Genomic DNA, 21,728 nt, shown 5'->3' on the forward strand with positions numbered 1-21,728 from the left:
TAATGCAATTTATCTTTTTCGTTTTTTCTTCATGTGTTCATAAAAAAGTACGAAAAAGTCCTTATAAAAAATAAAGAGTAATTTATCCATGTGACACGAAAAATGATACGATTTAGCCCCCTTAGGAGGGGGTAAATTATATTATTTTTTAAATCATAGGGGGTAAAGTGCATTTTGTTTTTTCAGAGAGATATTTTTTACACTTTTCCATTAATACAGGGGGTAAATTGCATTCAACCCTTTCGAAAAGGGACTACGTGTAATTAACCTTAATAACTATATAAATTTTTTTTGGAGAAGAGCCTTTTGATTCATAATTACAGGAAGATTCACCGGTATAATGTGCAGAATGCACTTTAGTCATGCAAAAGGTCTCAGTATAACCACCCGAAAATAGTCAAATCTTCGAACCTGCCAGATAGAATTTCCCAGTTCATCAATGAGGGAAGAGAACACACACTGACAATGTATGAAAAATCACAATTCAAACAGGAAAAAGTTTCCAGCTTCACCCAAGTTGGTACAGGAGTTTTTACATTGTTTCATTTGTATGAATCTCCGGTAAGCACAATTATAGTAAAACGAGATAACTTTCTTCTACTAAAAGACTCTACTCTATTAAACGGGAATCCCCAAATTCATGCTGGTGTGAGTATGAGTATCCAAGACACTTGTCTCACTGGAATATATCTCTGAAGGATTATTAGTGTAGATGAATGTGTTGAGAAACATCACCACATGAAATTTACTACATTGTATGTCATGTATATGATGGGCTAACTTTTCATATAGCTTGTACAGCACATATCTCGTGACAATATGAGTATGTGTAGTTAGCCAAATTAATGCGTATCATTCCTATCCTAATTTCCCTGAATTCGGCAATCTGACTTACTATTTGACGTCTAATAGATGCAAAGTTACCATTTATGAATTAGGATTTGAACATGAGCTTGGAAGTTAATAGATGTAAATATTATCTTAGCATTTTAAAGCAGACAAAACTAGCAAGGCAGGTCACTGGAAAGGGCTCTAGATACAACCAAAATGACATGAAGAAGAGAAACTTTTTGAAAGATAACAAGCATCATCTATGCAGAGTATCTAAACAATTACATAATTCAGTGTTTGTGAGGTCTAAGCTAGCTTAACTATATTCCACTATCAACAGTAGGGCAAATATAAAAAAAGACGACGATGATGGGGATGGAAAATGCCATTTAATACAATTCTCTAAGGGGAGAAAATGGTAGCATGCAAATAATAAATTATCCTGGCATACCTCTATCCTAAGGGAAGAAGCGACGACTGACACTTTCTAAACAACCGGAAATATGTTTAGCATGGGAAACCATCATGTTTTTGACGTCAGGAAAATCTCTTATCTGTGTTAGACCATCAAGCTTGAAGCCCGGAAATGATACAAACTCTCTTTGTTTCATATCAGATATGTGAGATCCAGTGTCACCCCAGCAGTTTCCTGCACTACTTCTGCTTTCAAGTACACTTCCAGCTTGTGCATCATCTATTGCACCTCTTCTTGTGACCATAAAAGCTAAAACATCTAAAAAATATGCGGTTCAGCCTAGACATGTCACACTTCAAGTGTATTAAAGTATTATATACCAGAAATTTTTCAGTTGACAAACTAAAAAGATTTCAGTATGGAAAATATACCACTATGACTTAGTGTAGGAAGGTAATTGGCTGGAAGGCCAATGCCGACACCAAGCAAAGTGATCCCAACATGAAATCCAGCACCACAGCCGGCTCCAACATAGCCAATTACCTCAGGGCCAAAGCCGGGGCCCCATCCTATGCCGCAACCAATCCCTGCTCCGATGCCCCAAAAGGTTCCATATGTTGGATGAACTGGATTCCACCTCTCATATCTCCTGAAAAGACTCTTTATAATCATCTTTACCTGAGAATTCAAACACAAAATAAAAGAATGAAGATAAGAGTTACTGAATTGAAAGTTCACAAATTAGTACTGCTGTACATGAAGCATCAAGAAGAAGTTCCTGAACCCAAAAGCATCATATATACATCCATTGACTATATCAGTAATGGAATAAGGGAGTTCTTTCATCTATTATTCCACTTTGTACTCAACGATCTCATTTTGGACAAGATTCTACTTATATGATCCTATAATAAGCAAACAATCTTCCGATTAAAAAAAACTTCCCAGGAAATGCACAATCAAAACTTAAATTCTCAAAATACTATTAAAAAATATAATCATCATCCATCACCATTTCGTCATACAAAGAGTAATTCCTATACATAAAAACGCAATAAGCAGATACAAATATATACAATCACGCATATTCAAGCGTCGAGCATCAAACATCATATAAACGAACAATTGAATCACATTCAGCTGGAAATTCATCCAAATTCAACTAAAAAACGCAACTACGCTCAAGCAATAGGAAACTTCACATGCAACAGTGACACCGCATTTGCTCAATCTATGACCGAACCATCTAAAATTGAGGGAGAAAATAAGACACAAACAAAACCTGGATTTCCACTGGCAGGTATCCATGCGCTTGAGCTAAAAAGTGCGTAAGCTTCAAGTATCACCGCGAGATTTTTGAAATGGATAACTCCAGGACGAAAAACGCTTTATTCAATCAGGAATGATGGTCTCTGTTTCAGCCCGAGGAGGCCCGTCTAAAATTTGAGGCTGAAATTGCCCTCGGAGCATGGGTCCATTGTGGGTGGCCCCCACTTCCACTCACAAAAAGTTGTACTGATTTGGACAGGGCAATGGTTACCTGACCGTAAATCACTGGTCGAAATAAAAACTTTTTCTTAAGATTTAGGAATAATTACATTTTTCTACTCTAAAATTTAGTGTAATTATATGTAAATTTTTTATAATTTAAAATTATATATAACTATTTATGAAGTTTCTTCTGATTAATAAATAAGTCTCCTTATTTTCTTATTTTTTTATTAATATCAACAAATTCAGTGAACTTTGACTAAATGAAATATTATTTATTAGATAAAAGCAAATTTTTGAGGTGCTAAATATAATTTTTCAAACTACAAGGGACCTAATTATAATTATATCAATTTTAAATAAATGAAATGTAATTATCCCTAAAATTTAAATACTATTTACCCCTCAAGTATTGAAGTAGCATTCGATAATTTAAATTAACAAATGTAACGCTTATTCCTGCTACAAAATACTAATTTTTAGGACAAAATTGTAGTGTATTATATATATATTTGTAGTATAAAGAATTTTTTTAATATTTTTCATCTTATATTTCAACAGTTATATTTGTTGTGTGTTTTTTGTACTAATTGTTTGGAATGACTAGTGTAACTTGTCTTGTCCCACATAGGTAGTGTAAATTTCTTTTTTTTTTTTTTTCCTATGTATGTTTAGCCAATTTATTATCATTGAAATGAGAAGTGTGGGTAGGTGGATTTTGATAAAATTACCACACACACGCTCCTGCTCATCCATTCCCGGTTTGGGCTGGCTTGGCACAGTTATAACTTTTTTTGGGAAAATTATATTGAAATCACTCATTCTTCTCGATTTTGGACTCGTAAAAAGACCAAGTCATGGAGATCGACGAAAATCCTCCTCACTTGGCCGATCTTTTTCCTTGCCGATAAGAGTCCTTTTGCGTATTTTTCTCAACCAACCGGCTAGCTCTTTTATAAATAGCCTCACTTCTGATTCATTCTAAAACACAATTTTTCGAGCTCTCCTCTACTATTTCTCGTCCGAGCTCTCCTCTGCTCTCTCTCGTCCTCCTCCTCTTTCTAATTTTAGTTTGTTGTTTCAAGCTCTCCACCACGAGTGCGCGTATTAGAGAGTTATACTTGTGTTAACCTTGGGGAACGAACGATTTATGCTATTTGCATTGCAGTAGCACCAAAAAAAAAATCTATATTAACATCTAATTGATTTGTTACTGACTTATTGTAAGTCAAATTAATATTTTTATGACCAAATTAGCCTCATGCATCTTTACACATTAATGCATATGATGAGGTATATCTTCATCGTTATAATGATAGTTTAATCTGAAAAAAATTATTTAACCTGCAATAAGTCAGTAATTAGTCAAGCGACGCTAAATATCAATTTTTATTAAGTTTTTAATATCAATAAATTCAATTAATTTTAACTAACAGGGGACTTTTTCTTTAGATGAAAGCAAATTTTAAGAGTGCTAGATATCATTTTTCAAATTACAAGGGATTTATGTGTAAGGGAGGGAGTGGAATTATACTTTTTTTTTAAATTAAAAAATAATTTGATGGTAATTTAATATATAAAAATATATTAATAATTGTATAAATATTGTTATTTCGACAAATCAATATAAGGGGGTAAACGTTACAGTTGATATTGTAATGAGGCGAATGAGATTTCAAGAGTAGATGGGGGCCAGAGTGTATTTAATCCTCGATCAAGCAATCTAGAGTGGAACTGTGTGAACCCAGGACCGCTGCCTGTTACAGTAGCTTTCCCCTTCCACAACTTTTTCAAGTTTCCCGCTATAAATTTTCCAACATTTTTTACACCGTTTCAAAAATCAATCACAAAAAGACAGCAAAACAGAGAGAACGAGAGATGAGGAAGAGATCAACCAGGAAATCAGCAGCAGCTGCTCTTCTAGCATCACCCCCACCACCGCCTTCGGCCACGGCGGCGGATACTAGGAGCCCCACTCTATCACCGGCGGAATCTCCCGCAGTACAATTTGACTTCAATCTCAATGGATTCACCGATATCGCCACGTCACTGAAGAAGAAGAGCAATAGACACGGCAGTGCAGCTGCATCTGGCTCCAAGCGGATGCTACCTGCTGGATTTTCTCCATTGCCGCAGCTATCGCGGAAAAGTGTAAACACGATTTCTGATCTGAAGGATCTGGCGTCGTCTAATCTGGACTCCATCAAGCGCCAGCTGGAAATGTCGCATGCGGAGCTTTTGAAGGATAATGAGGCATCGAAGTGTCGTCTTCAGAAACGCTTCAAGGTCTTCCTCTCTCGCTCAACAGTCTACATTTATGTGACATTTAAGAACAATTTGAATTATGTAGATTGAGAATTCCTTTTTGCTTAGGTTTTCTTCTATTTGTAAAGCATTAAGACGTCCTTAGTTATTTTTAATTTTAATTTTAGAATCTGACATCTTGCCGTCATGGAATTTCAAATGATTCATGTTGGATTCCTCATCCTGGAAACGCCTCTCGGTTTCTCTCTTTTCCTTTTTTTATGCATACACACGCATTTGCATATATGAACATAGTAACCTAGGACTTAATTAACTTAGATCATGTATATTTTATTACAGAATTATATGTAGCCATTCGATATTTATGAATAAAACGCTCTTATGTTTTTATTTCTGATTCTTAATTTGTAGAATAAAATATTTAGTCAGTTTCTCAATGAAGCTTTTGCTGATTTTCTCTTTTCTGTTATTGTTTAATTAACAGTTTGTGTTGCGGATAGTTTAGCCAGTGTGCACGTCACATGTGTACATGCAGCAGAACAGGACGACGTTAGATTAATAGAAGTAGTGATGCGTAATATCCTAATAATCACCGTCTTACATTAGGTGTAAGTTGTTCTGTTGTTATTTGTTTTGTTTTGTTTGTTTTTTTTTAATTTTGTTGAATATGCTAAGGGTACGTGATATGTAATTTACATCCTGTCTGTTTAGGATCTGAAAATTTTCCTGAAGAATTTTTTAAGACAATATTTCCAGAAAGCAAAGTACAATTTGTTTGGCATTGCCCCAGACCATTTTATTGCTTGTGCTCTCGATACTAGATTTTATGTGACAGGATAAATGCATCTAGCCTTTCTTGTTTTAACAGCTCCAGACTCAAGAATGTCAGAAGCTAATGGAAGAAGCAGAGAAAAACTATAAGGAGATGTCTGATCGAATCAATGAAGGTCGAGAAGCAATGAAGGTGGATAGTCCATTCATAGTTTGAGAAAAATATCTAAGTTGCTCATAAGTCCATCCAGTAACTACTACCATTGCAATACATTCCTTGTAAGTCTTGACATCTGTCTACCTAACCTGAGGATTATTTCAGGCTTCATATGCAGAGTTTATAGCAGAAGCACAGGCAACTGCTTCTCGTTGTAAGTTAGCACTCTTTACCAGAAATTATGTCAAATCATCGTCCTTTTCTGATTGAAAAGCAGCTGAAGTCAAATGACTCCAACCATCTGTTTCTCCTTTTTATAGTCTAGCATATGTCTCTCTCTCACAACTTGTGGTATGTTACCTAAGAACGCCACCAATTAGAGCTCTAGCATATGCATGCTCTCGCAATACACATGGCAATTATTAACTCTGCAATGCCTGCATATTTCTTTCAATTTGTATCTTTAAGTGCATGCATGAAGTGAATTGTTGACATTACATGATAAAAACAATAAATCCCTGCAGTCTGAAGAACTATCGATTTTATTTATTTTTCATTTTCATTCTATGTGAGGGTTCCAGTTTGCAAAACATCTCTCTCCGAGCTTGCAAAAACTTCTGAGAAAGCTATTGATTCACTTCGGAGCCGTTATGGGATCTCATCAACCGCAGCTTGATGCACTTGCTGGAATTCTTAGGTAAGGAGTGTTTGAAGCTTCTTCATAGTCATATATATATTTACTCCTGACTAATAGCTCACTCCAGATGAATTTGTTAGTCAACTCTTTTATGTCTAGAATGATTTCAAAATATGGAAAATAGTACACAATGGTTACATTTTATTACGTTTTGCTTTGGCGTCACTTGCCCGTGCATACCAAGATGAAACAACAGTAAACAGTCTCACACAGTGGTGATGAGAAACAAGATGTCCATTTTGTTAATCTTTGTTAAAACACCATCATAATAGAAATAAACTCAGATGATTAAAAAGGTGCTTGTTTGCAAATTATCTAGATCTAGTTAAATCAAATCATGATCCACAGGATATATGCATTAAGTTTGTGCGAACATGTCTTTTGACAGGATTCAAATGCTTACATTCTGGAGATTGCATGAAGAAGCCATCCGAGAGTCTGTTGCAGCAATTTTTAATGCCTGAAATAGTAAGTCTGAGTTAGTTGAGAGTCTTCTTTCTTCGTGATGGTAAATAACCTTCTTATATGTGCAATGGATTATCAAAGAAGAAAGAGAAAAATAGATGTAGTCATTTAGCCATCTCTAGTAATTGACAAATAGATGTAGTCATTTAGCCATCTCTCGTAATTGACAAATAGATGTAGTCATTTAGCCATCTCTCGTAATTGACAGTAAAGTCTAGCTTCCTCCTTGATTCCCTTATCTGCATATGTTCTTATAAGAATTGTTTCGACTTGTTAGAAAAGCTTCCTATATTTGATCTCTCAGGAGAGAGGCCGATGTTGAATAATGTCCAGCTCTTAAGTGTCCCCCCAAAAGAAATGTAATACCAGTATATTTTAGCTTTTAACGAATATATATATTTTGGTTATTTTAACTGGGATTTGGTTCATAGTAAGGGTGTAAATACCCAAATTTAGACACGGGCTCAATAAATATTATTAGATTCGGATTCAAATTCAAACTCATTAAAAAAATATAAATTGAGTTTGGATAGATCTCTACCCATCAATATTTATGGATCTAAATACTCAATTTGGTCTCAAAAAATATTTTTTTATCCAATTCAATTAAATTATTATTTTTCAATTGAACTACATTAAAGTGAATAAATCTAAAAAATTTAAAACATCATAACATTATTTATTGTGTAATTCTTCAATTAAGTACATTTTTTAATCAATGAATAATAAAATAATCAATTATATAGATATATTATCATGCTAGGTATATTTTCAATATCTTGATTGGTAATAATGCTTGCTTGAAGACTTGAAGTGATAATATTGATTTTTAAAGTTTCATAATATTAAATTCGATTGCTAATAAATATGTAGATTTAATAATTTTATTAAATTATTTTGTAAATGGTATTATAAATAATATATTATTTAAAAAAAGTTATTGAAAAAGAGTTATATATGAATTGATCTTAATAATTTTGAATTTATTAATAAATTATGTGTAAAAATAAAAAGTAAAAAGAAAGAAGCCTTTAAGTTAATTTAAATTTTATTTAATTATTTTGTTTTAAATAAAAATAGCAAATGTTGTCCAACAACATTATGAAGGAAAAAGAAAAAAAAAATCGGATTTAGACCCCTATCCAAACCCAAAATATTAGGTCCAAAACAATGGCACTGGGTCTTGAGACCTATAAGGTCGCGAGGGGGTTGAGTAAAATTTGAGTATTATTTGATAAAATGGGTTTTTTCATGATTTAGACCTAAGTAGGGTCTTTTCCTAGTAACTGATACACATAGTTCATACCCTATCAAAATGCTTAAGGGGCATCATGGTAAATATACCCTTCCTCGAACCAGATAAGCTTCTCTTTACAGAAAATCCTGAGGATGCCATTCCCACCAACCATTTGAAATAGATGCAACTCAAAGAGAACGCAGTGCGGTGAAAATCATGGGAATCTATACGTGCGCAAGAACACCTCCTTTACCACTCCCACCTTCAGTAACCTCAACCAAGCGCGGAATTCAATCCCCAAGCCTTTCACCTATACTATCCAATAACCAGTTCCACTTGATACACATTACTCCACTCTCAGCAACTTTGAATTCTCCCAAAGGCTTCGGACCTACCCCCAAGAAAGTAAAAAAATCCAAGAAATCGAAGAAGAATTATGAAAGCGACGAAGAAGAAGAGGAAGAAGAAGAAGAAGAAGAAGAAGATGACAGAGAAGAAGGCGTAATTCCAGAGGTAGTGACCAACCGGATGATAAGTAGAATGGGATTCTCTGTTGGAATTCCACTTTTCATTGGGCTGCTATTCTTCCCTTTCTTCTACTATCTCAAGGTTGGACTGAAGATTGATGTTCCCACTTGGGTACCCTTCATTGTGTCGTTCATCTTCTTCGGGACAGCCCTTCTGGGGGTCAGTTACGGAATTGTGTCCGCCAGTTGGGACCCAATGAGGGAGGGCTCACTCTTGGGTTGGAATGAGGCTCAGAAGAATTGGCCTGTTTTCTGGCAGTCAATCTGGGGCGGATCCAAAAAGAAGTAGGATTTTCTTAGTGCTGCAGTTTTTACTGTTGGTTTGTTGCCAAATTTTACCTTTTTTTTATAAGTTTTACATTGATTTTTTACATGTTCCAGTCGATGGAAATGAAATCTTGCGGGAACAGGTTCCGGATACTTTTCTTCGTTGTCTCTAACTATTTTGCTCAATCTTATCAGAGATTCATCGAAAAGGTCAAAGCTACAACCTCTGAGTTTTGCATATCTTCACACAAGGAAATAGCAGAAATTGCTTGTTAAACAGAAAACTTTGATTTGCCAGGGTGGTCTGGTCTATTGTTGCGAAGCCTGGTAAAAGAGGTACGATTCGTTTGGATTAGTTGCAAAATGCGCTTAATTGGGTTTAAGTAGGGGGAAGGGGCAAGAGAACAGTGGCGAAAAATATAAAAGGTGACCACCCTTCTGGGCCTGCGTCGTCATGGTTTATAGCAAAAGCCCAACGATTGATCCATCCGACGTGTTATTAGGCCTTGTTTGCGTCCGGAGACTAGGCAGATGAGTTAGTTTATATATTTGCATTCATTTATATTTTTAAACTTTGTGATGATCCTACACGTGCTAATTCAAATAGTTAATGGACCTTTGGGTATTTTTGGATTCTTTATCTTCTAGGCTTTAGTTCATCTTGTTGGGAGACTGAGCATAGCAAAGTCCTTTGGCCCACAAGAAATTAGACTCCAATAGGTTTTAGAGTTTTTTGAAAGAAGTAATCATATTCCCATAGTTCAATTAGAAACAAAATCCTTTGGGTTTTGAAAGAAGTAATCATATTCCCATAGTTCAATTAGAAGCAAAATCTGGAACGTTCCTTTTCAATGGTTGTAGGAACTTTTAATTTTTATTTTTTTTGAGTCCTTTCTTTGTTAATTTGCAACTATGGGTTAGAGCTAGAAGTCCAATAACATGTATCCAAAACATCTTAAAAGGAGTATGCGAGGCGGTCAAATTAATATACCAAGCAGTAATTAATTAATACGGGATGGGTTTAAAAGAAAATCAAATTTAATTATCTCTATGAATCAATTCCTTTTTATTTTCAGATCTTTAAATTTGAATTTCTTTTTTTTTTTGTTTAATTTTGAAAACTTCAATTTAAATTTCTACTGGTAGCAAAGTAACTAGAAAAGAACAAGTTTGATTATACAGGAATTGGGGAACGCTGGTGTGATATAACCATTGACTGATATATAGATTTGGCATAGTCATTGAGAAATACTGTAAAAAGGAGTCCAACCAACAAACAGCAAAATATGTTACACCAAGAAGTAGCATTTTGTTTTTAACGTTTTCTACTCGAAAAAAGTGGGCAAACAACATTCTAATTTAGGTAAAAGAAAAAAAAGGTGTACCATATATGAATCAAATGGGAATATTCTTTCAAAACTAATCAGGTGTGGTGTATTTCGTTGCATGAGCTATTTTAGTGAAGGGACAAATTTATGTTAAAGTTATATAATTAAAAGAAAGAATTTGAGATTAATTGTAGGAAGTTTACTTAATTTGATTGTATAATTACCAACAATCTCATGATTACATCAACTTATTCCATGTTTACCCCTTATCTACACGCCTATTCCATCAAGTACACAATTGCACTATTTTATTAGTCCAAAGAAAACATCTGAAATGATTCAAATACTTATTAAGAAAAATCTCTGTAGCTATCTCTAAAATTATTTTCCAATAGACAGAAAAGGAGGTAACTATAGCATTCAAAAATGTAGTGAGAGAGGGGCAATTGCAATGGTATGCAACTCAAGAAAGGGCAGAAAGGTAATTTTGAAACTCTTAAATACAAACAAGATAAATAGTAATACTTTTTTCTAGTCTCTGTCTCTCTCTCTCTCTATATTAAGCCATCTCTTCTTTTAACAAGGGTGAGGAGCAGAGAGTTTTGAACTTATACTGAAAAGGAAAGCATATAATCAAAGCAATGAAGGCCTTGGGAATAGGGAAAGAGTTGGGGATTGAGAGAGAAATTGAGATCTACTAAGTAGCAACTTTACAGATTGATCATCCACAATTGGCTTTTCTAATCAACTTTTCATTTTCTCATGTTATGAGCTACGTACCCCTCCTCCTCCTATTTCCTTACAACAAACGAACATTCCAAACGTTAAAATAAAGTCTAATCCCTTCCACATTTTGCTTTTCATCCCATCCCCCCACCTCACCTCACCTTTATGCCCTTCAATTTTTTTACTTGTAGATTGTGTGGGTCTTTGTTTTATATATATGCGTGCCTAGCTAGCTTTTACATTATGGGATGGTGCGACCTTCAAAGTTGCTATCCTCACCTCACCAAACGCTTTCAAAACCCATTTCTTTGATTTAATTTTGTCGGTTAATTATATTTATATTCCTTATTTATGATCTGTTTATACAAATAATTCTTACTTTTTTTACATAATTATAAAACCATCACTGACAGTTAAAAAATAAAGATAGTTCGTATAATGATATAAATATTTTCTGAAGGTATATGTGTAATGTTTTTTTAAAAAAAAGAGTAATTTGTGTAAATGATGTCGATACTTTATCCAAACGAGGGGAATAATTTATGTCAACAGATCATAGGTCATGAGTGTAAATATAATTAGCATGATTCTTAATTACAAAAATAATATTGCATTCTTATATTTTACTTTTTGACTTAATCATGTCCCGGAATAAGTATTAATTCTATGTATCGATATTTATAACAATTTATTTAGTTGAGTCAACATTTAATATGCAATGATAAACACTATTTTCCCAATTACTATACTTGAGTGAGATATTATCTGAAAAGTCCTAATGTCGGTACACTATTTTCTTGTATTAGCGTTTATCTATTAGTATCGAATTTGAATTTGGATTTAAATGTAATAAAAAATATGTATTTAATAACTTTTTTTTTAAAAAAAAATCTTTGCGTGCAAGAAATGGTTCGTGTGGGTCAATATTAGATAATGGTAGTGATTGTTTTTGAGCTAAATATTTAATTTTTTTTCCACTTAATTGTTTATTTATAGATGATGTAATCCACTTATAATAAAAAGGTATCAGTGGACACGGTTATGATGGTCCTAATTAACATATGCCATTTGTGCTAAATTAAACAAATTAACAGACATTAGCCCAATCCATTTTGAATTAAAGGCTGCCCACAATTAAGACAGCATAAAGGTTCCATATGCCCGTACAATTGGTATTAACATATATATATATGATAATGCTTCTGTATATGTATATGCACATAATATGAATGAGCACACCCGTTTGGCAAATCTGCATAGGAAGCAGAATGAGAAAGAAAAAGATAGGAGAATAACACAAAAGTTGCTCCCTCACTGATTGAATTGAAAGTGCTGGATTTTGAACTTAAATTTTGCATCCAAACAGCTGCCAACATATGGGAAAGATGATAGGAGAAAGAAAGCCCAAAATGAATGAACAGAGGGAGATAGGTGATGGCTTTGGACCTTGACTATGCTTTTCTTGCCTATGAAGATCTTACAACTGACAAACACCCTTTATTTTTTCTTTTTTATTTTATTTAATATACATATATGTATGTTAAGACAAAAAGTTCAAGCCCTCATGGCCTGCCACGCGGCGAATGCTAATTTGCCTAAGAAAGAGACAGGTGGCTTTGGTGGAGATGGGATTTACATGTTGTCTCGTAATTCCAAGCATTTTTCTTTGCTTAAAGAGGGGTTAGCCCCAGGAATAAAGCTAAAAGGACAGACCACAAACTGTGGTTAAAGCTACTAAAAGCACATTGTTCTTGCGTTGCCCACATCTCCCTATACCCTATACTTGTATCTTTCTATCTCACCTCCATTACTACTTTCCTAGCTAGACCTCATAAACACTTCAATTGCTATTCTTTGGGAATCTTGTCAAACAATTTTTATATTTTAGCACCAACCTACCTCTAGTTATCGATTTTAGATCGAAATTGGACTAAAATTTGACATAATCACACGAATATCCTAAGATTATAAGCCAAGAAACCAAACACATAATCCTTTAATGTAAAAAGTGATCCGTTCTTACTGCTCTCGATTCAAATACATAATTGTGTTTGGTCAAAAAAATAGTAGTGAGTTTGTTAAGGTGAATAGGCATGGGAAAAGAGGGGTAAAAGAAGAAATGGAAGCAGGGCGGGGCTGACAAGGGACAAGAGCAGGTAACAGCTGAGGGCGAGGGTGAAAGATATATTAGAGCATCTCTCTCTGCCCAAGGATTTGTGATCAGTCAAGTGTCAAGGCCGCTTACTCACTCACTCAAACATACACCCATTGCTATGCCGCACGTACGTATGTACAACAACAACATAAACACGCTTTTGTTTTGTTTTTCAGCATCATTCTGATTCTCTCTCTCTCCCTTTCTCTGTGTCTCTGATGGGAAATTGGCATTGCTTAGTTGCGAGGTAAGACAAAACACACGTAAGAATCGAGAGGATGCGCTATTTTGGAATCTTTATTTGCCCACGCTTTTCGCAGTAGAATGATTTGAAAGATGGTAATGTCGCTGTGTTCCAATCACGATTCTTTTCTTTTCTAGTGTACTTTGATTCTATAGCCCTTCTCATCTTTGACATGCCTACATACACAGGTCAAACTAGGTTGGGTTTTTTTGCATTTGGATTTCTATTGCCAACTACATTTTTATTTCATATTCTGCTCCATTTAATACATACGTCATACGTGTATAAAGATGACATCACATATAAATACAGTATGATGTATGTTGAATGGAATATAAGATGGAATAGAATTTGTAACAGAAAAATCTATTTGGACTTTTCCTTCTTCTTTTTCTTTTTTTCAGTATGTTTGATTGGACATGTATTTATACTCTTGTAGCTATTCAATAATTGTTTCATTAGGGTTTTCAGTTATTAATGTTGGATATATTTTTCGTTAGGTTAGTTATTCGAGTTCAATGTAATAAAACATGCGTTGCCGTTATTCCAATCATTGATTATTTAAGTTTATTGTCGTTTTTAACTTTGCATGTTTGACTTAGTAGCATTTAGTACTTTCTTACTGGTGGGAATGTTTAACTTGGTAAAAATTTACTAACGAGGTTGTCGTTTGTGGCATTGACTATTTCTTAACGTTGAAAAAATGATTCTGAAATATTATTGTGAAGTAATTCACAAGTCAACAACCCAAAAGTTGTATAGATAATAATTACTCAAATATTTGCAACTATGATGGGGTTTTCATAACAAATTTTGACAAGAGATTTTCATAATTATCGGTAATTATTATTATATTGTCATGCGATAAATAAAGAAATAGGTGTACTAAGGAAATAAATTTAGTATCAATTATGATATTATATTATGAACTCTTCAGTTAATAATTTTTGCACTTGGTTCAAAAGTTGGGAAGCGTGAAAATTTTATTCAAATTTATATTAGTGATGTTCAAAATCAACAGAATTGATATATATTATATTGTATGATAAATTGGTTATTTTTTTTTAAAATAAGAATGATAATTTAGACAAGACAATATAAAAACATTAAATTTTGAGAAACAAAAAACTATGAAACAGCAAATCGTGATTTGATTGGTAATGATCTCTCAGAATCAATGGCCCTAACTCATGACCCATTTAGCACACCCCCAAAATTAAATTGGAACCCATCATCATTGCCATTGATGCACCCATGGTAGCTTCCCCACCCAATTAGAAGACGACACGTGGACCTCTTACCATGCACTCGTCACACATATTGCCTCATCAAGACAGGTGGGCCCGCTTTGTCTACCCTAATCACCACCAATCTTGCAATAAAAATTGACCCCTTACTGTGGATGTCCCCATATAGAATGATGCTGCTGCGACTTGGTACAATACGGTGGTGCGCGATGTACAACTCTCGTTGGGGGGGAGAGGGGGGGCTTCCGTTAGATAACGACGGGAGATGACGGCGTCACGTCCCTCTATAAATAACTCAAACCAAACATCAGACTTTGTTCTCTTTCCTTGTCTCTATTCCTCATTTTTGTTTCCATTTATAAACACAAAACACACACACACACACACGGATATGTGTGTATAGTGATTTTCTTCTGCTGTTTGTTTCTATATATATAAATGTGGAACCTGCAGCCAAGAATCAGAAAGATTTCCCCATTTTGAAAGGAAGCAGAGCTCCGGAACAGCCGGCGGGGGGCGGCGGCGGCGGGTTGTCTCGCCGGGGAATATTCCTCCTCGTAGACTTCTTTGTAGCTGCAATCTGCATGCAGAGGAGAATATTTTCAGTGCTGGTTCAGAGATTTGATTTGATCGTTTTGTGGGCTTTGAGGAAGTAAAGATCAGTTGAGTGGAAATCCCTGAAATCTTTAGCTTTTTCTCATCACCATTTCAAAAGGGTATCTCAAGTTTCTGTCAAAGATTCATCTTTGAGGTAAAAGAGAGAAAATGATTTGATTTTCCTTTTTACAGTCACTTGAAAATTGAAATGATAATCATATATCTCTCTCTATACATTGATTTACCATAACTCATTTGTGCTTCTTTCCTTATTTCTTTTCAAGTTCTTTCAAGATTCTTATTAAGTTCTAACAACATCATATACCTCTTCTTGGATTTTTCATGGTTTTGTTTGTTAAGGCTGTGAAGAAATAGACAGAGAAAGTAAAGAAAGAGGTGGAAGAGAGTGGCTGGCTTGGGTAAGTCGCTGTCAGTTGTTATGAACAGTACGGATCAGTATTCATTCTTTTGTCTGAATAAGCATTCACCAGCAGCTTTCACAACTCGACAATTTTTGCATTCATTTCTACACCCATTCCTCCTCTGTTTTCTCATTTGTGTATGGTTCAAATATATATGTATATATATATATATGTTAGTTTTCTTTGGAATTATTCAAGAAACTGGAAAGAAATGATTGTGCTGGGAAGAAAAAAAGAAAAAAGAAAAAGCTTTGTGATTATGGATGAGTTGGGTTTTTGTTGTTGATCCTAAAAATATTTGTCAGAAAATTCGGCACAAAATCCCCATTTCTTTATTCTTTGTGTACATTAAAGGGGGGCCGAGAGTGAGCAGGCCACTTTGGGATTTTTGCATTCAATTATTGGCCCTTTATATTTAAACACACACACCTACTACTCTTCCTTCTTTTATTACTACCTCTGATCCCCAGCCCCCATTTTCTCTTTCCCTTTCTTTCTTTATTCATTCCTTTAACTTCTTGCATTCTTACCACTGTTTGGTTGGACTTTTAGAAAATGACTGCGATGTCTAAGAGTTCGTTTGGTGTGATGCCTAGTTTTAATATTTTGAAATAATGTTTTCAGATCCCATTTTTATTGATGTCTTGAAAAGATGTCGTTTGAATTCATTGAAAAATGTGATGTAATTTTGCCTTTTTCTGTATTTATATGTGACATTTTTTTTATGGAATTGTTGCAGTGATTCTATGATTAACAAGAATTCAGAGTTTTGAAGTTCTGTGATTATCATTTCATTCAGCTCAATCAAAATAATCTTTTTCTTTTGCAGGTAGAAGAAAAAAAGAATATTAAAAGAAGAAAAAGACAAGTGCAGTAGAAACAGAAGATGTTGACGTGTATTACGTGCTCAAAGCAAAGAATGGAAGATGGCGGAGAGGATGCCCCGCGTGGGACTCCCAGTACCAAAGACGCCGTCAAAAGCCTGACTACGCAGGTTCTACTCCTGCCATTAACACACACCCCCCCCCCACCCTACATGCTATTGTATCTATAGGTTCTATACGTACATGCATTTATAGTAGAATAGTACGTAGTTAGTAGCATTGTGGCAGAGTGTAGTATTTTTGCCTTGAGCTTCTTTTTTCTCTGCCAGTTTCTTTTCTTTCCTTCTTCGTGAACGCAACCGAAGTATCTTATTACACTGCTCTGTTGCTTTTCCCACATCCCATGGCGGGGCCCACCCCTCCCCTCCCCCCTTTTGTGGGGCCCATGCAATATGAATTCTTGATTTTATCTGTTTGGTTTTGGGTTTAGCTTTTTGTCCCTCGTTTGGCAAGTGGGATTGGGGAAGTTGATGCAATGGAAGCTCTCGGACAAAATTGTCTTTTTAATTAGGAGAAAATTCATTTTTAAAGTCATTTGTGTTTTGATTCTTGATCTTTGTTATAACATGTTCTAACACGTTTCTTGATGAAAAAACATCTTAATATCACGGCCCTTTTCCGCATCGTTTCGACCCTGGTAAGGGTGGAAATTATTTTTCTTTCCGAACACTATATATCAAACCAAACACACAGTTTCTGCCCAAAATTGAAGATGACTATTATGGCAAAGGGCAGTACAAAAGGCTAATGAGGCTTTTTAGTGGGGCACAATTTTGGGGTAGCAAAGACAAGGACTTGAATTGATGAAGGGGACATGGTCACGCCATACCTTGGATCATGTGTCCAAATCTTGGTCCCAACATCTTTGGTCTTTCTCTTTTTTCAGTTTGCCATATGATATGTTCATAAATTAGAACAAAAAGAAAAAGGAAAAAAGAGAGAAATCCCCATCATGTTCTAAGATTTCTATATTTGATAAAGTGACATCTCAGGTGTAATGAAAACCTCATATCATGATGTTAATTTGCAGCCCCAAAAGTTAACTGAAGTGACCATTCCATATCACATTTAGCTCAAATAAAGACAGCTTTTTTCTTTATGGTGAAATGTATTATTCTAATCTAACATTAGTTCATGGGGTCCTCTCTTGTTAATTAATTCTCTATAGGCACGAGTTGTGAATGTGTTGTACAAAAGGTCCCCACCCAGCAACTTGCTATGAGATAATTTCTTTGGCTGAAAGAATTCTTGCCACTCAAATCTATGATAGTTTATACAATCTTTTTTCTCTTCTTTTTATAAAATTATAAGTTGGGAGACTTGATTGCATTGGGATCGGAGACGGGTTCATGTCTAATCTGGAAAAGCAAAGCATGACACACAGAAACATATCTTAGACATTTTAGAAGAGGATCCTAAAATTTAAGCCTGTCATTTAGTATGATCACATTTTTAAGGCAAGAACGAGTGCTACTTTAATGGTATTTTATTTTCAGCTTGTACTATCCTAGATTGTTTTTAGTAGGTAAGTGAGTACTATCTTGAGATGGGGAAGATAGTCATTGGTCATAATCATTAATCTTAATTGATTTTGTGAGAAACTTTCTTGGATTCTTTAATGAAGAAATCTCTCAATTTTTTTTGGGTCAAGTCTGGTTGTGGATCTTGAGAAAAGACAACACTGCATGTGTGGAAAAGACTCATCCTTGAGATGGCCCACAGTTGAATTCCTGTCCTCCAATGTGCTATAACTCACTAAACTAGAAATGAAGATTTTGAATATTTGGTAAGTTGGAAGTACTAATGCAGTCAGATAATTCAAAAGCAATAATAAACTGTATCAGATGCTTTGGGCTGCAATAAAGCAGCTTATTTAGCCTGTTTTTGTACTGCAAAAGGGCAGTAAGAGCCAGCTTTTCTTTAATGCAGAGCTCTGCATCTTGTGGACTCAGTCTATCAAGTTCAGAATCAGCTATACTGCTTTAGGCATTTTCTTTGTCAAAACTGAGGCTAATAGCAGTTTCCTGTGGCCTGTAGCAAAAGGAAGAATCCCATGAACAACAGTTCTAGCATTTATGCTGAGAATAGCATTTGAGGTTGACATATCTGATTTCTTGATTTTCAAAAACTTACATTTTGTAAGAACAGAAGTATTATTTATGCACAGATTCAGCTTATAAACATGTCTGTAAATTTAATGTTAGTAATAAAATTTGGCAAGATATAAATTTGTCATGAGTGTGATTCTTTGAATATTACCTACCAGCTCACCTGCCTTGGATAAGATGCTCCCCTTGCAATATGTTAGGAATTTGTCTGTGCCACAAAATGCTAAGCAAACCAGATGTGACTTCACTACATGAGATGTTAGCTCTGATCTTTCTTCTCGTGTCCTGTCGTACCATTTCAATATGTAAACATGATGAACATTTATGGACATTAATGCGTGACATGTTTTATTCCTTTCTGCTTATCCAGAACAATCGAGGTCTATGCTAGTGTTTTGCCCTTGGACATCGAGTATCTCTATTCAGGTTGTTGGTAACCTAAGCCTAATAGGAAATAGTGAAGTAATTTCTTGCCAAGACCAAAAAACTGCTGAAATTTCAGTTTTGGAAAGACATGATGTTTGGCTTCTGCTGTGGCTTTCTTCCTGGATTTCAAAAGTTACGTGATTTTAGCTGTTTGATTTCATGTGGTTGAATAATAGAACTTCTGAACTTGCCAATTTGTTTCATCTTGCAATCTAGTTAAAATGTGGCAAATTCAACACTTTGATCAATGTGTAGCAGGCCTACTAAATGCATTTTTGCACAGCTTTAAACGAGGGACATATTTATTGTGCATGTTCTTGTTGTTCAGCCAATCTGCTCAGGCCTGATCGTCCTAATAATTTTTCATATACAGATCAAGGATATGGCATTGAAAGTCTCAGGAGCTCATAAAGGCAAGCCTAGTCAGACAGAAGAAAGCTTCAAGAAAGGTCAAAGATTGTATCCCGACTTTGATACAATCTCAGAGGGGGCTCCATACCCATATGTGCAACCAGGTAGCTCAAGTTCTACTCCAGCCTGGGATTTCACAACCACTGGTCATCGTGCTGCTCGGCCAGACTCAAGATTCACTTCATTTGGCGGTGACCGAACTCCTGGTGGGCTAGAATCCATATCAGCCCAGTCTGGTGAAGTGGTGCTGGAAGATGAAGAGGAACCAAAAGAGTGGACAGCCCAAGTGGAGCCTGGTGTCCAAATAACTTTTGTTTCTCTTCCTCGGGGAGGGAATGATCTAAAACGAATCCGTTTCAGGTACCTATTACAAATAGTTCATAGTTCTCTACTACAATATCATATACACATCTGCAACGATATCCAAGCAAATAAGCCACTAGTGAAAGAATTTGCACATGCATGCTACTTTCCCTTTGAAATGTATGAAGTTGACCTGATTGGACTGAATCTGTTTTTCGTTTTATGAATTTAATGTTAACCAACATATTAATCCAAAATCATGCCAATTTAACATGCATATCTGAAGCCGGGAGATGTTTAACAAATGGCAAGCTCAGAGATGGTGGGGTGAAAATTACGACAGGATCATGGAGCTATACAATGTCCAAAGATTCAATCAGCAAGCTCTCAACACTCCAGGAAGATCAGAGGATGGAGTATGTCTCATCTACTTTTCTCAGTGAATTACACAAACACCCTGTTAGTTGTCTGTGAACTAACAATTACGAACCGATTACTTGCCATTAATCAGAGAGACTCGATTTACTCCAAGCTCGGGTCTGCCAGAGAAAGCCCTCGAATGACTCCATCACTGAACAGAGAGTGGACTCCAAGATACAGACCTCCTGGAGGTAAAGACTATTTCCCACCAGAAAGTTTTCATGGTGGGAATCAACATTACGGTGTAGGTTCCAGTGTGTCGTACCCTTCTGGCGGCCAGAAGGGTGAGATGTCGTCCATGGAGGCATCAAGAACGACAACCTCCTCCAGAGATGAGGCTTCCGTTTCTATAAGCAATGCAAGTGACATTGAGTCAGAGTGGATTGAAGAAGACGAGCCTGGTGTTTATATTACCATCAGACAACTTGCTGATGGCACCAGAGAGCTTCGACGTGTGAGATTCAGGTAACTAACCTCTCAAACTCCCCATTTTCACCTATAACGCTGTTGTCCCAACTGATCTAGTACCTCTTCTCCAACCCCTCAACATCGTTAACGTCCATGCATTTGTTCAAACGTTGCAGCCGTGAGAAATTTGGAGAGGTGCACGCGAAGCTGTGGTGGGAAACTAACAGAGACAGAATACAAGCTCAATACCTTTGCTAGTAAATCCGAGGCATATCCAATGAAAATTCCATATTCTCATGGAGACACTCCATTTTGGCGGAGCCAGTTGAAAATGCGACTCCAAGACAGTGAATACCGCTGCCCGAAAACTTAATATCGATATCTGCTAACCGAAGAAGTTTCAACTCACAATAGATTCTGCCTAAAAGGGCATTAGATTCAGGCAGAGCTATTTCATTTTTCACATCCTGCTTTCGTTCGTAGGTACTTGTTGCCGTCTATACCATGTTTTTGCGAATTATGTTGAGGCCATGTTTTTCCTCCTTCCTAGATTATACCATTTCATTTTCTTACTCTCATTTGAAGCAAGCTTTCAGAAATTGGACAAACTCAGTGATCACAAGCTACAGATGTTGGGCTCCATCTACTTTGTATATGCACCAAATCCATACTGGTTCTATCATCAATTGTTCATTCTCTTCGATGCTGTGTTCCTTTTACCAGTTAACTGTCTTACATAAAGTAGAAAAGAAAGCTAAATGACATGTAGAAATAAATAGTAAATAGTCTCTTTCCTCAAGAGTGTAGATATTTATTATGAAAAGATGAATTTTTTGAGCTCCTATGGTTACTGCCATCATCCTCCATCAGGAGAGATTATACACCCATAATTTTATTAGTTTTAGCAACTGGAATAATTTTGTTAG

The 21,728-nt window shown here is 35.5% G+C and overlaps 4 protein-coding genes across 7 annotated transcripts; 3 read left to right on the plus strand and 1 right to left on the minus strand.

Moving 5' to 3' along the window:
- Positions 1–1,048: 1,048 nt before the first annotated feature.
- On the minus strand, positions 1,049–2,687 carry LOC105172742 (cadmium-induced protein AS8). Its single transcript, XM_011094310.3, has 3 exons — positions 2,529–2,687; positions 1,678–1,924; positions 1,049–1,555 (listed from the first exon to the last, which is right to left on the minus strand). Exons 2-3 carry the CDS (start codon positions 1,916–1,918, stop codon positions 1,290–1,292), a joined length of 507 nt encoding a protein of 168 aa, XP_011092612.1. The 5' UTR covers positions 1,919–1,924; positions 2,529–2,687; the 3' UTR covers positions 1,049–1,289.
- A 1,723-nt stretch (positions 2,688–4,410) lies between these two features.
- Positions 4,411–7,478, plus strand: LOC105172744 (uncharacterized). Of its 2 annotated transcripts, none has more exons than XM_088881238.1 (5): positions 4,411–5,023; positions 5,871–5,966; positions 6,096–6,144; positions 6,504–6,627; positions 7,016–7,478. In XM_088881238.1, exons 1-5 carry the CDS (start codon positions 4,616–4,618, stop codon positions 7,089–7,091), a joined length of 753 nt encoding a protein of 250 aa, XP_088737364.1. In that variant the 5' UTR covers positions 4,411–4,615; the 3' UTR covers positions 7,092–7,478. The 2 variants fall into 2 exon arrangements, with proteins under 2 accessions (XP_088737364.1, XP_020553128.1); XM_020697469.2 differs by having other exon boundaries at positions 6,512–6,627.
- Positions 7,479–8,301: 823 nt separating this feature from the next.
- Positions 8,302–9,748, plus strand: PAM68 (PAM68-like protein (DUF3464)). The gene is made up of 2 exons (XM_011094312.3): positions 8,302–9,141; positions 9,319–9,748. Exons 1-2 carry the CDS (start codon positions 8,546–8,548, stop codon positions 9,380–9,382), a joined length of 660 nt encoding a protein of 219 aa, XP_011092614.2. The 5' UTR covers positions 8,302–8,545; the 3' UTR covers positions 9,383–9,748.
- Positions 9,749–15,123: 5,375 nt separating this feature from the next.
- Positions 15,124–21,503, plus strand: LOC105172746 (protein Brevis radix-like 1). 3 transcript variants are annotated; one of them, XM_011094313.3, is made up of 7 exons: positions 15,124–15,574; positions 15,781–15,839; positions 16,672–16,836; positions 19,634–20,031; positions 20,261–20,390; positions 20,486–20,859; positions 20,979–21,503. In XM_011094313.3, exons 3-7 carry the CDS (start codon positions 16,729–16,731, stop codon positions 21,058–21,060), a joined length of 1,092 nt encoding a protein of 363 aa, XP_011092615.1. In that variant the 5' UTR covers positions 15,124–15,574; positions 15,781–15,839; positions 16,672–16,728; the 3' UTR covers positions 21,061–21,503. The 3 variants fall into 3 exon arrangements, with proteins under 3 accessions (XP_011092615.1, XP_011092617.1, XP_088737390.1); XM_011094315.3 differs by having other exon boundaries at positions 15,124–15,485; XM_088881264.1 differs by lacking the exons at positions 15,124–15,574; positions 15,781–15,839 and adding an exon at positions 18,656–18,822 and having other exon boundaries at positions 16,712–16,836.
- The last annotated feature ends 225 nt before the right edge of the window (positions 21,504–21,728 follow it).

The sequence above is a fragment of the Sesamum indicum genome, linkage group LG6, assembly GCF_026168435.1.
Source record: "Sesamum indicum cultivar Baizhima isolate 11 linkage group LG6, ASM2616843v1, whole genome shotgun sequence".
NCBI classification, from domain to species: Eukaryota; Viridiplantae; Streptophyta; class Magnoliopsida; order Lamiales; family Pedaliaceae; genus Sesamum; species Sesamum indicum.